Source organism: Lepidochelys olivacea (assembly GCF_965140295.1).
Source record: "Lepidochelys olivacea isolate rLepOli2 genome assembly, chromosome: 10".
Taxonomy (NCBI): domain Eukaryota; kingdom Metazoa; phylum Chordata; order Testudines; family Cheloniidae; genus Lepidochelys; species Lepidochelys olivacea.
The window spans coordinates 60,189,025-60,205,415 of NC_140420.1; the positions used below are offsets into that span (position 1 = coordinate 60,189,025).

Genomic DNA, 16,391 nt, shown 5'->3' on the forward strand with positions numbered 1-16,391 from the left:
TCAAAACTGAAAGCCCTGAGAGAGAGCCTGTGTCTTGAACATGAACAAAGAATGGCAGATCTTCGATTGCAGGAAAGATTAGCTGAAGAGAGAGCCAAGCAAGCTCATCAAAGACGGACGAACAGCTGGCTGCTATGCAAAAAGCTGCCCAGGAATGCAGAACGCAAAGACTGGAACCTGAAGCAGAAGTGGCCAGACTTACTGAAAATCCAGTTTATAATGATGTTGGTATGTTGTTTAATAATGATGTGGTAACTCTATTTATCAGGGTAATGTCATAACCCAGTCCCAGAAAAAATATAAATGTGAATCCTCTGTATTATCTGTAACTGACAGGGAGATCTGTGAAGGGGGGTGGGAGGGGTGTTTGACTCTAAGCAGTTCTATGTGTTTAACCAGGTATGCTATAACAAGGATGAGAGTGTCTCTAGCCTTGGGATGGTGGAAAATAGCTGTTTGCCCCATCAAAAAAGCAGTTTATATGGTGAATGTCTGTCTAATATCTCAGAAGTGAATCTGGAATTAGAAGAAATGCAGAAAGAAGCTTAGGAAAACATTTCTTTAGAGCAAATTAATGTTGATCGTCAGTTTGAAGCCCTAACTGAGAAAAGAAAGGGTAGATTTTTGGTGGGTGATGGATTGCTGGCTGAAATCCAGCTGGAAATGGCCCAACTTGATTATCATACACATTGTAAGGAGAGTGATCACTTTAGATAAGCTATTACCAGCAGGAGAGTGGAGTGGGGGGAGAGAAAACCTTTTGTAGTGGTAAACACCCATTTTTTCATGCTTTGTGTGTATAAAAAGATCTTCTATACTTTCCACAGTATGCATCCGATGAAGTGAGCTGTGGCTCACGAAAGCTTATGCTCAAATAAATTGGTTAGTCTCTAAGGTGCCACAAGTACTCCTTTTCTTTTTGCGAATACAGACTAACACGGCTGTTACTCTGAAACTGGTCATAGAAATGTTCAGGTCAAGATGATTATGCATGTGGATTTTAGAATACTTTGAAAAAACAGAAAGCTTTGGTCAACCTTGCCTATGGATCTTCAAGGGCGATCCCATCATTTTGGTTTCAAATTTAAGTTACAAAATCTACTTTGGATCTTTGTGTCTCACGCTATTTATTTCCTCCTCTATTTCTCAAAACCCTTCTCTTAGTCTGTGGGAGGAGGAGGTAACTTCCTCCAGCACCTGTGCATCATTTGAAGATCACGGTACCTCCCCTATATTGCGGAGAGAGCTTCAGTGTGTACAGGTAATTTGTTTTGCCCTTTCCAGTGGTGAAAGTAAGCCGGTCCGCTCTGTTTCGGCGTACCGGCAAGAGCCAATACACAGCCGACCATACTGGAAGGGGGCAGCTTCCACAGGCGGGCAATTTAAAAGGGGCCTGTGCTCCCGGCAGCGGCCAGAGTTCCTAGCCCTTTAAATCGCTGCCAGAGCCCCGCTGCCAGGGCCCTGGGGTAGCAGAGGCAGCCTGGAGCCCTGCGGGCTCCCGCAGTGATTTAAAGGGCCAGGGGATTTAAAGGCTCTGCTCCTTCTGCCTGAGACCCTGCACTCCTCCCAGGACCCCAGCCCTGTGTACCAGTAAGTCCCTTAAGTTACTTTCACTCCTGGCCCTTTCCCATATCAATGTTAACAACTCTTGCAAGTTATTCATAAGTCTGGTGATTTGGGGTTTGTTTGCTTTTTGTAAAGTCCCCAATTGCTGGAATCATTTTGTTACCTGAGGACCATCCTCACCATCTATTAATCTCTCCCCCCAAAAGTAAGTGTCGAGCCTTGTGGCTGTAGAGAAAAAACTTGACAATGTGACTCGAAAAGTCACCAACTGCAGAGGATGTATAAGACGAAGGCCACACCTATTAATTAGTAAAACTCATGCTTGTTAAACCAATCTCACAATTTTTAGGGCAAATCTGATGACTTTTGAATCCTTCAGGCTGGCACTGTACCTGGAAGGGCTAAAGCACCGGGGAGTCCCAGCCCCCATCAAAGGCACTTCCCTGCCTGCTTGGCACAATGCCTGTAGCCTGGCTCAGGGGGCCACCGCGGCGGGAACCTCCACGCGCTACCCAGAGCACAGCAGGGAGACGCTGCACCCTGTGACCTGTTGAGGGCGCAGCTCAGCATTTAAACGGGCTTTAGGTTACTAAGTTAATCAGGAGGGGTATCTGACACCTGGATCGGAGGCAAGACTGGGTTCTGAGCCAATCAGAAGCAGTATCTATCTCTAAGGCCGGAGGGAAGGGGAGGCTCTGAGCCAATCAGAAGGTATATCTATCTCCAGAAGCGGACACAAGGCGGGGATCTTAACCAATCAGAAGGAGTATCTGTCTCCAAGTGGGGCGGGAAGGCTGGACTCTTAGCCAATCAGAAGGAGTATCTGTCTCCTAGAGCGCAAAGAAGCCGAAGCTCTGACCCAATCAGAAGGTGTATCTGTCTCCAGGAGCGGAGGAAAGGCGGGGCTGTCAGCCAATCAGAAGGAGTATCTCTCTCCAGGGGCGAAGAGAAGACCCGACTCTTAACCAATCAGAAGGGGGGATCTGTCTCCGGGGCGGAGGACCGGATTGGGATCGGGGGAGCGCGCACGCGCCATCTGTTGGCTGTAGCCGCGCGCGCTGTGGGCTGGGGCGGGGCTTGGCCGGGGCGGGGTAGAGTGTAAACACGAGTAGGCAGTCGTTGGGAGGAAGGTGCGTCTGTGGTGTAGCCGTTGGTCTAGGATACCGCTGCCTGGCCGGCCATGGCGGCCTCTCCCGTGGAGGTGGTCGGGCTGCCGAGCGAGGAGGTGAGGTTCGTTGCGCGGCCCTAGGTTCCCAGTTTTCCGGAAGGGAGGCGGGCGGCAGCTGCTTTTCGCTCTCTCCATCCGCTCCCCTCCGCGGTGCCGGACCCTCCCCCTGACAGGCCTCTTCTGTTGGCATGAGGGCCTGTGACTGTGAGTCCCTGTCGTGGGGGGCCGGGGGGCCCTCCCCTGCCTGTGCCGGCCTCAGAGTGGTGCCGGGCGGTGTAGGCAGGGGAGGAGCCCAGGCTGTGGCTGTCGTGGGCAGTGGGCTGGGGCTGGCAAAAACCTACCTGTTAGGGGCTGGGATGTGACCCATCCAGCGGCTGTCTGCCTCCCTCTCTGAAGGTGGCAGCAGGGCTCCCAGTGTCCTGCCCAGAGGGCGCTGGCTGCTGGGTAGTCCTGTCATCCGGCGATGGCCCCTCGGGCGAGGTGCTTGGGTTGGTAACCTGGTAACTTCCTCGTCTAGTGGTAACAGAATTTACTGTTGGTAGACGCTCCAGTGATTATCTGGATAAGAGAAGTTAACTGTATGCTATGAATGGTTTCTGGATTGCCTGCCTCTTTGAACAAAATCTGAAACTTTTTTGTAGGATACTTCCTAAATCTACCAAAGTCAATATTCCAATAATCTGAACTAATACTTGTTTGTAAACAATGCATAGGGAGGATAAGGGAGACTAGATGATCCACTTTTTCTAACCACACTAAGAAACTTTAGGTATGGGCTGTGCACTTTTTTGGGGGGGGTAGTGTAATTAAAATTTTAACTCTTGGGTAACAGTGATTTTATAAACTTATGTTGTGAGTTTGCCACCTGAAGGAGGTAATGAAGGGTGTAATATATGTAGGTGGTTTAAATTGCACAAATGTATGCAGGATGTAGATATTGGCCATCTGGGAGGAATAAAGTAGCAAATAGTTCATGACTCTTTATTAGTGAACTTTGTTTCAGTTGAAGGTACAATCCTTGAAGTTTTCCAGTTGTGGATAAACTTAGGGGTACCACTCTTGTATACTATCTGTAATACACCTGTGAAATATGAGTAGGAACAACTTTCTTGAGGGACTGCTGGTGGCATACACTCTTGCCAAGACAAATAAACTCAACTTTTTTTTTCCAGGTGTGTAGTGATTAAAAGTTGTTTCCATTGGAGAGCACTTTGGTGTCCTGTGTGAAATGCCTGGAGTGTTATCTTTGAACCAGCAGGGTGTATTTTACCAAAGCTGGCTTTGATCATCTCTTGTGTATCAGAACATATACATGCTTTATGGAAATGGTTACCTTGCAACCTTTGCCACTATTTGAATGGTTCACAAACATTAATTTGTTTTTACAAAACCCCTCTGAGGTAAGGGAGTGGTAGTATCCACATTTTTACAGGTGGGGAACTAAGGCACTGAGATTAAGGTCAGAGGTATGGACTAACTTTTTTTTTTTTTTTTGAATGCTCAATTGGAGTCAAAGAGCCTGATTTATTTTTTTTGAGTACTTGGCATTATATAGCATGTATATGTTAAAATACAGCTGCCATTGACTTGAGTTCTGGCTATGAGTTCTCAGCACTTCTGCAGATTGGATCCATGGTCTCAAATTGAATATACAGAAAATGAGGCACACATCCTTAGTGACCACCAGTAAAAAGGTTGGTTTAAATAATTTCCTTACATCACACACAAACTTTATGGTAGAAGTAGGGGTAGAATCCAGTTCTCTAGGGCATGTTTCAACTGCCTTAACCAGGAGACAGTCCTTTCTCTTCCTGTCATCTCTTGCCTTTTTCACTACACACCGTCCAGTTTCTGCAGCAAATGATGAAGGGGCCCAACAGACAATAGCCTCCTTTACTACACAGCCCTGATTTGCCTCAGCAGTTAGTCTGTCTTCGTGCATTGAATGAGACAGGGGTCTTATGGAAAAAGTAGTATGTGATCATGTAATCAAAGAATGTATCATGACGTATACACACAAGGGGGCTGAATTAAAGTTACACAAACCATCTTAATTTTGGCATTTCCTAACTTTTGAATGTTTGACTTTTGTAATCTTAGTGTGTTAATGTTTTTTCATGAGTAATCTTAGATATACTCATGAAATATAGATTCTCAGATCTCTCTATCCATTTCTTGCCCTCATCTACTTAGTATTACACTAGTCACTGAACACAAAACAGACAAGTGTGCAGATAATTCTTTTGCAAACGCTACTGTCTCAATAAAGTTTTAAAAAATTATGTTGACAAATCTCCTCTTACTCCAGTTGTTAACCCTGACCCACAGGTACTGGCTTCTAATTTTCCCCAGAGGTGTTGAATCCCCACTCAGCCCCAGACCCCACCCCATCTGCATCTCTTCTCCCAAACCCCCACCCCGTCCCTGAACTTCCCAGCCCTGCTCCACCCCAGATCCCTTCCCCCAAGTGCGCCCCGTCCCTGCTTCTCCCCCTGCCGCCCAGCGCCTCCTGCACTCCTCTGAACAGCTGTGCTGTGGCATGCAGGGTGCGCCAGGAGGGAGGGGGAGGAGTTAATTTGTGGTGGCCGCAGGCAGGTGGGAGTGGGTGGGTGCTTGGCTGCTGTTGGGTGCTAAGCACCCGCTAATTTTTTTTTCTGTGAGTGCTCCACAGAGTCTGCGTTTATGCCTTGAGCTAAAGAAAGCAATGCTTTAAAGTGCATTTTCCACCTCCAGGTGGAACTTTCTTTTACAGTGCTCTTTTCCTGAGGCTGTTTTTGAAAATCACTCAGAAGCTTCAGCTAGTGCTGAAAGAGGAGTCCGACCTGTCTTTATGAAATGGGTAGCTGTGTGCACACTAAATGTGTGCTCTAAAATTGTCTGCTTGGTTAAAGGTTGCAAATCCAGGTGATAGTTCGGAACAGTAAATTTGTGTACAGACTAAATTATGACTGCCTCTCTACCAGGGTAGTGGTGATCCTGCTGATGTTTCTTAAATGTGCTTGCGTTAGTACTGGTGCAGTTCTTGGTGAAAAGTCCTTGGCTGTGGGATTTAATTCCTTCAGGTGGCACACAAAATCTCAGCCTTACTGACTTGTAGTCTTGCATTTTTCTCTTACTTTCATTGGTCAAGCATTTGCTATCACTGGGACACTTTAATCTGTTGAAGGAGTACAAGGGAAGACATTTCTTCTGTCTGCTTTGGGTGGTTGAATCTGCCTCAGTATGGAACAGCTTCCGTATGAGGAGAGATTAATAAGACTGGGACTTTTCAGCTTGGAAAAGAAACAGCTGAGGGGAGATATGATTGAGGTCTATAAAATCATGACTGGTGTCAAAAGTAGGTAAGGAAGTGTTTACTCCTTCCCATAACACAAGAACTAGGGGTCACCAAATGAAATTAATAGGCAGCAGGTTTAAAACAAACAAAAGGAAGTATTTCTTCACGCAACGCACAGTCAACCTGTGGAACTCCTTGCCAGAGGATGTTGTGAAGGCAAGACCATGACAGGGTTAAAAAAAAACAACTCAATAAATTCTTGGAGGATAGGGCCATCAATGGCTGGGCAGGAATGGTGTCCCTAGTTTCTGTTAGCCAGGAGCTGGGAATGAGTGACACGGGATGGATCACTTGATGATTACCTGTTCTGTTCATTCCCTCTGGGGCACCTGACATTGGCCGCTGTCGGAAGACAGGATTCTGGGCTAGATGGACCTTTGGCCCTACTGGGTCAGACCATTCTTATGTAATGGGTGCAGCCTATTTTAAAAGCAATCTACTAAAATTGAAGGGGAAAGGTATCAACCGGTGTTAACTTCTAGTTCCTAAATTAGACATTACAAGAGCAATCTCAGTTGTGTATGCTGAAAAAAGGAAGTGTTATTCCTTACAAGTTGGATATAGACCAATATTGTCATACTACAGATGTAGGGCTCGCAAAGAAGCCTGCCCAGAATATGACAAAATATGTATTCAACCAAAATGCCTCCCTTCTCTCCTACTGGAAGACGTTGAAAATGGATCTATAGCTACACAATGAAATTGTTTCCAGATGAATAATGACTTCATAGCCTATTTAGTTAAAGAAGCATATCAAAATTCTTTCCTATGTACTCTGCCTGGAGAGAACCCTTCTGATCACTTGTTGAATTAAGGACACTTTTTTTTTTTTGGCTTGTAAATTGCAGAGTATTTCAAAATTTCCAAAACAGAACTCTTGTGGTGCCAAGGTAGCAGATGTTTTGAATTCTTCATGTTGCATTTCAGGGATCAGTTTAGTAATAGAACACTATGGTACATTTCCTGCTTCCATGCACTTCATATTTCAATCTTGCATCCACTTTTCAGAGGACTTCCATTACACAAAAGCTCATCTTTTCTGAAAATCACAAAAGACTTTTTATGAACATCTGGCATTTCATGAATTCCAAAAAGTATTCTCATCTAAATTTCTCATTCCTTAGCATGTACTTCTTGGCAATGTAGCTTCTTATGTTGGCCAGGGCCATCAGGCTAAAAGGTTTTTACTACCCAAAAACCAATAGAGAATTTAAAAAGCAAAAAAAAAAAGGAAAAAATTAATCTCCCAATCCATTACTTATCTGTCTGAAACCAAGTAGACCTCCCCTCTTTCTTTCTATCTAGCAGAAGAACTTTCTTCTGCTCAACCTCTTCTCTACCTAATTCTGAGGCCGGTCACTACTTCCTCTACTACTCAGCCCATGTGGCAGGGCAAGAAGTCTGGGAACCAGTGGAGAGGAGGGGAGACGGATCTGACGAGGAGCCAAGGTGCAGGGGAAGAACTGAGACTAGCTGGGCAAGCAGACTGGGTCAAGGAGCTAGGGGAAATGAGGATAATGAGGATGGTTGAAAGCCCTGGGAAGGGAGGCTGGAACTGGGAATTGGTGGACTGAGAACAAAACCAGTGGGGCCTAGGAATACATAGGCAAGGAGATGGGGAGAAGGAGTAGGGCAGAACTGGGAAGGGGGAGACTTGGATGGAGGAGTCTGGAGGGGTAAGACTAAGACTTGCTGGGGAAGGAATCTAGGATCCGAAGTCTGAGAAGTGGAGGCTGGAACTGGGACAAGGAGCCAGTGGTGGGACAGACAGCTTGGAGGGGACAAGGCAGAAGAGGTCAAGCTTGCAGGAATGGACAGAAGAGTTTCTGCCCACTAAAGCATATACCCCTTCTGAGCCTAGGATGGATCTCAAGATTTCCTGAGGCTCACCATTCCTCTGCTGTCAGCAAATATCTGTGAAACTCATGAAGTGTGCATCCCATCTCCCTGTAGCGCAAGTCCACATAAAAGTTAGCTCACCTATTACTGCTGTCACTTACACCATTGGATGAGGTCTGAGACATGGATCAAAGATTCCAGCTTTGTTGAAATCCAGTGTGGTGTCAGTATGACACTACATGATGGAATTTGTTTTTCCCAGGTTTTTAAAAACCTGGGAAATTACACATACCACTGCCCAACCTTAAGTTGGTCCCTTTGTGCATATGTATTATGATAAAGTCTAATTAATGATCACATACTATTTTTTTTCCCCACAACACCCAGGCCTCATTCAGCACACAGCATAGACAATGCTCATTTAATGAGCAATTATTCAATACTTTTCTACTCATTGTTTAATGTTTGGCCCATTTCTTATTTACTTAGTGCTATCCAAACCCTGCTGTGAAGACAGAATTATTAATTTCTGTATGGGCAGTTCTTTGGTGCTCGCCACTACAGGATCTGAATGCTGCTCAAATATTAATTATTTTCAAAATACGCCTGGAAATGAGTGGATATTTGATCACACTTTACTGATTAAATTCAGAAGTATCCACTAATTTGGGGTGCCCAATTTGAGACCTGATTTTTGAGTACTTAGCATTATATAGAACTTGATAGGTTCAAATGACAGCTCCCACTGACTTCAGTTGCAAGTGCTCAGCACTTCTGTAAATCAGACCTTAGTGTCAAGTTAGGCACCAAAAAATTGAGGGACATGCAGTTAGTCACCACCTGTGAAAAACTTGGTTAATGTGACTTGTATAACATCGTAACAGAATTCGGCGGCAGAGGCAGGCTTGGAATCCAGTTTTTCATGATGGCATTCAACTTCCTTAACAATGAGACCATCCTTTCTCGTCCTTCAATTCCTTACTTCATTCACTATACAGCTTCCAACTTCTGCAGCAAATTACCCATGGGTCCTACAGTCGCCTTCACTACATAACATTGATTCATCCCCAGAGCAGCACTAACTTGTGCACTGAATGAGGCTGGGATCCTGTGGAGAAAAATGTGGTCATGTAATTAAAGACTACATCATAATGCATATGCACAATGATGTCAAATTAAGGTTGCACAGGCAACCTTAATTCTGGCATTGCCTAGGTTTTGAGTCTTTGACTTAATAACTTTAACGTTTTAATGTAGTTTTGAGTGTACTGCACCTATTGATAAATCAGGAAATAGTAATTGCTATAGATGATATTGAATTGGAATTACATTATAATCCACTCATTTTTTCACCTACTGAGAACTTTCTGAAAACTTTTTGGTCTGAAACTCTCCTTGCTTAATCTCAACCTCGAGATAACCTTTGTGTTAAGTTTTAAGAAAAGAAGGACTTTTGAACGATGTGAGTTACTGTAGAATGGGACAAAGTGTACTTGGTAGTCAGATGCTTATTCTCGTGTGACTTTTTTTTCCAGTTTTGCAGCTGCCCTACTATAACCCATCTGTGGTTATAACTGAGGGAATAATTGGTGTTCGGGTTTTTTTTCCAGTTTGCAAGCTGGACTGAAAAAAAAAATAGTTTGGGTTGAACAAAAACTCTTCTCCCTCCCACGTTTTTTTCACAAATTAAGAAACCTGAAAACTTCATTTTGGAAACACTGCTGTATGGTGTTTCTTCCATTTGGACCAGCAGCTGGTGAGTGAAATTGACATTCTTGTCCATTTCAGAACGGACAATGTCAACTTCACTCTGCAGCTGCTGAGGTCCCCGGGCCTGTCACAGACTGAGGACTTGGGGTTTCCAGGTACTATGGGTCTGGGATGGACCCTGGGAGCCCTGGCTGCTGGTGAGTTAAAGTGACATTTGGACAAAACATTTCAGACTTGGTGAATCATTACTGGAAATTTCAGATGAGCTCTAGTTGTGGCAAAACGTATCAAGCCAAACAAGCAGCAGTGAAGTGGGGAGCTCTCATCTCTCTAGCACAGGGGTGGGCAAAGTACAGCCCACTGGCCAGATCCGTCCTGCAAGCCGTTTTAAGCCAGCCCTCAAGCTCCCGCTGGTGAGCGGGGTCTCGGGCTTTCCCCACTCCAGCTGGTGCGCAGGGTCGGGGTCTGCTCCACACTGCTTCTGGAAGTAGTGGCATGGCCCCCCTCTGGCGCTCCAGCCGGGCAGTAGGGTCGGGGGCTGCACCACAGTGCTTCCGGAAGCAATGGCATGGCCCTGTTCAGGCTCCTATGTGGAGGGGCAGCCAGGGGGCTCTGCTCTGCACACTGCCCCCGCCCCAAGCGCCGCCCCTGCAGGTCCCATTGGCCAGGAACAGCGGCCAATTGGAGCTGCAGGGGTGGTGCCTGCAGATGGGGTGGCGTAGGAGCCGCAGTGGGGACATGGCCGCTGCTTCTGGAAGCCCCTTAAGTTAAGCACCACCTGGAGCCTACACCCCTGAGCCTCTACCTGTGCCTCCTCTTGAACCCCTTGATCGTACCCTGGAGCACCTTCCTGCACCCCAAACCCCTCATCCCCAACCTCACCCCAGAGCCTGCACCCCAAGCTGGAGCCTGCACCCCTGCCCCAGCCCTGATCCTCTCCTGACCTTTGAACCCCCTTGGTCCCAGTCCAGAGCACCCTCCTGCACCCCAAACTCCTCATCCCCAGCCCCACCTCAGAGCCTGCACCCCCAGCTGGAGCCCTCACCCCCCAACCCCCAACTACCCTACCCTCCCGGACCCTGAACTCCTCATTTCTGTCCCCACCCTGGAGTCTGCACCCCCAACAGAGCCCGCACCCCCTCCCACACCCCAACCCCAATTTTATGAGCATTCGTGGCCTGCCATACAATTTCTATTTCCAGATATGTCCCTCGGGCCAAAAAGTTTGCTCACCTCGGCTCCAGCACCTTATTTACCTCACTCGGATCTGAACATCTGATTAATTGGGACCATTTGATTAAAATGCCTGGACAATCATTCTTTATAAATAATGCAAAAAGCTATAATTATGCAGCTAAGGATTAGAGTTAGGGGCAATTTCACTGCAGAACTAAGAGTAAAGAATTATAAGCATCAGTAGACCTTTAGTGAGACGATTCAGTCCATACCTGTTAGTGGCAAATATTACAAACTAAAAGAGGAGAATTTAATAAATGTAGGTAATGTTATAAAATAGTCTTTCTTCCTATGAAGGAAGATGAATTCATGAGTTACTGTTATTTTAATACAAACCAGTCAGTATTTCTTACTGATGAGATGCTTATTAATTACAAGCTTTTCTGAGCTTGGCTGAGATTGCCATTGAAGCTGACTGGGTAGGAGCTCTTCCTTGTAAAAACGAAATCCACATGGGCATTTTTTGTGGTAAGAAAACTTAAACATGGACATGACTCCTGTTTCACAAGAGAAACAGTCATATTTTAAAAAGAAGACTGTAATGGTTTGGTGGTGGTGTTCTGACACTAGAACTAAAACCTGAGTGTTTCTATTGACGTTGTTATTACAGCCTTGTTCAGTTAACTATCATTCAAGTCTCAAGTGAAGTTAAAAACTTCACAACAGTTGGAGGTGTTAAGTTCATGTGGTGAACATATCATTGGAACCTGAGATGAAAGCTTACAATATAGCTATGTAAAAATACTTTATGCAATAGCATGGAAGTAGATGCATAGGATTCCATGGCTTGCTATTCTAGTTCAGAATTAGTGACGACGGAGCCACAAATGGGTTATCAAACTGTTTTTTGAGTTACCTACAACAATTCATACTTGTAGCATTGAATTAAATATCTACATAGCATCATAGCTTGTTATAGGCCACCTTCTTAGCTATGATTATTTTAAAATAATTTGATTTATAGCCCTTACTCTGGACTACTGATTAAATGATGATGGGAGACATTGGGATCTTAAAAAACAATTTTTTTTAGTCCTATTTCAGAGGTAACACTGGAGAGAGAGAGAAAACATAAGGAACCGTGGGGCCTGCACTGATTAAGTGCAGAAATTTTCAATTTATACAAGGGAATACAAAGCTATGAGTCATCATCATTTCAAAGTGCAGCTGCATGCAAAAGTTAAGGAAATAAGGATCACTTTTGTGTAATCTTTGCCCTTTGGTACTAAGTCCGTTCACCGGGCACTGGAAGTTTTGGAAAAATGTTGGTCACTACGTTTTATTTTTGTTAAGGATCTTGTTTAATCTTCTATTGTTTAATGCAGGGGTGGCCAATCTGTGGCTCTGGAGCCACCTGCTGCTCTTCAGAGGTTAATATGTGGCTCCTTGCATAGGTGCCAACTCCAGGGCTGGAACTACAGTGCCCACTTTCCAATGTGCTACAGGGTTCTCACTGCTCAACCCCTGGCTCTGCCCCTGGCCTCACTCCACTCCTTCCCCCAAGAACTCCACTCCTTCCCCTGTGCCCTTCCTCCTCTTCCCCCTCCCCGAGCCTCCTATTCACCACAAAACAGCTGATCGCAGCGGGTGGGAGATGCAGGGATGGAGGGTTAGGTGCTGATCAGCAGTGCTGCTGGTGGATGGGAGACACTGAGGGCAGGGTAGAGCTGATGTGTTACTGAGGCTCTTTGGCAATGCACATTGGTAAATTCTGGCTCCTTCTCAGGCACGGGTTGGCCACCCCTGGTTTAATGGCATAGTCTATCAAAACTTATTAAAGAAAGCTGACATTGTTACTGGCATGGCTCAAGACACACTGATGCCATTCCATTTGTAAGACTTTGCTATGTGGTGACTATCTTATGCCTATACGGCTTGTGCAGTTTTAGAGGGCCTTGGACCATATGCACATCTAGAATGGTACTTTGGCTGGCAGGTCAGATTTCCCATCTTTAGTCCTATCTGATTCTGGTAAGCTGTAGTCATGAGGCTTCCCAATTTTATCCTTTGGCTCTCTTGCTGGCATCGTGGCCCTTTCTAATGGGGAAGATGTGGATGATCTGTAGAGAAGGATTCCAAGAAGATGCAGAGTCTCTCAGATATATTAGCTGTGTATGCCCATGGGAGTAGACCTCCAGATATGGGGTGGCTGAGGTGGAGGGTACTGTCATAGGCATGTGATAAGGGACCTGAACTGGACCCTACAAAACTACTTTGCCCTGGCAAAAGTAATTCATGCTTAAGGTTGCTCAGACATAACAGTGGAATGCTCACCTTCAGGTGAAGCTTTCTTTGGCTTGATTACCTTTCTTCACCCTACCACTGCATTTATTGATTGTAATGGAAAAGTAGTATTACACTGTCAGATCTTGCAAGCTAAGCAGTTTATGCTTGATTAGGAGACCTTCAGGGAGCATTAGGTTAAATTAGTGAGTTGTTACCCTTTCCTGATAGTAATTACTAAAGCATTGGCTCAGTATGGTGTAAAGGGACATTTTTCTCTTGAAAATGTTGTCTTTCAGATGAGACTTAAATGCTCAAGATCACTAAGCTCGAGTTAAAGACCTTGAGTCTTTTACAAACATGTTTTTTGGGTTTTTTTTGTTTGTTTGAAAAAGCAGATGTGAACCCTGGCTTTCTGGTGAAATTCCAGCTAAGGTAACATTGTTGAATTGCATTTCATCAATTTCAGTCTGATGTAGTACTCAATTTCTGCCCTTTACTGTTAGCTGTTGATTTCTTTTTCACAGGTGGGTCAAATGATCTTGCTCCCTTACATGTCACGTGTGTGGAATGAGGTTTAAAATTATGATACTACACTAGAGCTGCTTGGCAACAATTTTCCACTGGTGTAGTGAAGGCTCCAGGTGGCCACTAATGTGTGTTGGTTTTTTTCTTTTTAACTACATTGTCTTAAACCCTGTTCAGAGCAAGACTGAATGACACTATGTTTAAACACATAAATGGCTGCAGTAATGGTCCTACTGGTGGAAAAGTGTAAAAACAACAACAAAAACTTGTGTAAGGAGGGCTCAGTAGTCATTTCTTAAATGATGAAATGGGTTTAAAAATAATGCCATGTGTTCTAATGCTAGTTCAGCTGCACCCATTGCTGACACTTGTTATCAGGTACAGGTGGTCTGTCTGTGGAGCTAGGGAGTTGGTCAAATTATGTCTTGGGTCACCAGTACATCTGCTTTTAGCATTCGGTGATCTCAGCATTTTTATAGAAGTTGGCTTGTGCCCATTGCCTTTTGCTGCTTTCTGATGTATAAATATCTAAATTCTTATTTTCTTTTAAAGTTTGGACAAATCTAGAATGTTAAGTATAGTTGTTCTTGATTTTGCTGAAGACTACTTGAGGGGAGAATTTCTGAACCTGTATTATTGAGCTTCACCTTAACTGAGTTGCTAATTCTAACAGTTTCTCTTGAACAGTCACTCATTTCAGATGCATATTGTTGAACCCTTGAATAAAAATTCCTCCTCCATTCGGTTGCTCAGCTTCCAGCATCAAATTTTGTAATACCATTACTTCACTAATTTTCTAGTCACTGAGTGCACTGAGATAGAGAAGAGCTTCATTCAAATACTTAGACAAAACTCAATAATGCTTTTGGAAGGAAGGTTGAGGGAGACTTCCAGGTGTTTATAGATAATACAGAAGCAAATAAGATGTGTACCCAATCTCATTGATCTATGTCACCTTTAACTCCAGGGATGTTTCTGTGTGTATAGAAGATTCAGAACTCTGCTTCCTGATTCTCTCATTTCCAGTAATCATCTAGTTGCTACGAATACATTTCCTCTGGCTGCTGATGGGAAACAAAGTTGAAACATTTGCTAACTGTTCTTAGGCTTGGAAATTTCTATGGAGTGATGGCACTTATTAATCTGTGATTTCTGTGTTCATTTTCAAAATGCAAGCTCCTTACAGATTAAGTGTTGGATAGATTAAGAGTGGTAGAATGCTGGTTTGGGAAGCATGCTGGAAAAGGCACTCCATAAATTAATATTGTAAAAAGGTTTTTATGCTAGCAATAAATGAGTGTAACTCATGCCATACTGTGATCTTAGACTTGGTGCATTTCTGTCATGCCATTTCATAATGGTGTTTAGCGATTCATAGAGACAAGATAGATGAGGTAATACCTTTTTATTGGAACAACTTCTGTTGGTGAAAGAGACATTTTCGCACTTACACAGTGTCTATAGTGTAATGGTCTTCTTTTTTTTTTTTTTTTTAAAGTGGCACAGAGTCTGAGCCCAGGTCAGCTGACTTGGGATTGTGGGACCATAAAATTGCCGTATAGATGTTTGAGCTGAAGCGTCCCTGAGACACTCCCTGCCAGGGAAAGGTACTCTGTATCACCGCTAAACACAAGGTGGAAGAGATTGTTTAACATAAGTAGTTCACCTTGAATGGTCTCTTACAATACGTATTAAAATCTCTACAGTCATAGGACAAAAAGGGGGTTAGTGGGTTTGCAGATTGTTGTAATAAGTCATAAATCCAGTGTCCTAAATCCATGAATTTTAGTGTCTTGCAAAGTTATGACTTCATGAAATTAGGCAAATTGTCTCTCTCCTTTAGAGATCACCGCATCTACTTACCCAAAACATAGCTTGTGTAAAGCCAGCTCTTGAATTCTTAGTTCATTCTCTTCTTCTTGTCATCTTTTTCTGCAGCTCTTTGACTATCCTTATGTACTGCAGTACACAGAACACTTCTCAAGTCTAGATTCTGTTCTCTTCCCCTCACCAGCACCCCAATTTCCATGATCATCTAACTCAGTTTATTCTGTTGTGCTCTCCATCAGACTTTAATGTGAACTTTTAAATTGTTAGTATGTTTTCTCACTTGAGCTTTCAGTACTCGCACATCAGAAAAATAGCAAAGTGGAATAACTTGGGTCTTGGCTGCTATGCTCTTAATTTATACTGTGTGCAGACTGAAGATCTTAATAATTCACATCATATTGACTTTAATATGTAGTCTGTCATGCTTTTGATTAATTACTGCGCTGTTTGATTTGCTGTAACATCCTTTATTTGAATACTGTTTTGAAACTGCATTTGTTGGCTAAGTTTAGTGGTGACTGTTTCTTGACCTATGCAAATAGGGGAAAATAAGAATGTGATTAGAACAAAAGAATAGCAGGATGTTTTCACCCCAAGCCATTGTTTCATTACCAGCTAAGATCAGTGCAAGACTTAGACATTTTAAATTTTGAAAAGGATGATGTAGAATAGCCAACATTAAACACTGATCTTCTTTAAAACTGCTTGAATAACTTATGCTAGATTTTAAATGTTTTCAAACCAAATTCCCTATTCTGCTCTAGATGGCTTATAATACCTTGTGTGAATTCCTTCGGTAGTAGGAGTATTGAGAAAGCAAAGCTGTAAAAAAGTTGCACTCTGAGTTAAAAGCATGATGCTAGATGAAATACCTGCTCTTTTTAGAGGCTCATCTAATATGTAACCCCTGGTACAGCCTTTTTCTTGAACGTATTCTATTCTGTACTTAAAACT

General features: G+C 43.8%; 1 protein-coding gene across 1 annotated transcript in view; it reads left to right on the top strand.

Annotated features, from left to right (window-relative positions):
* The first annotated feature begins 2,646 nt into the window (after positions 1-2,646).
* Positions 2,647-16,391, top strand: part of NEDD4 (NEDD4 E3 ubiquitin protein ligase) — a 129,918-nt gene continuing 116,173 nt past the window's right edge. Inside the window, exon 1 of the mRNA XM_084640581.1 lies at positions 2,647-2,791. Within this exon, the coding sequence (XP_084496707.1) occupies positions 2,747-2,791 (45 nt within the window). The 5' untranslated portion in view covers positions 2,647-2,746. The remainder of the gene's footprint in view (positions 2,792-16,391) is intronic.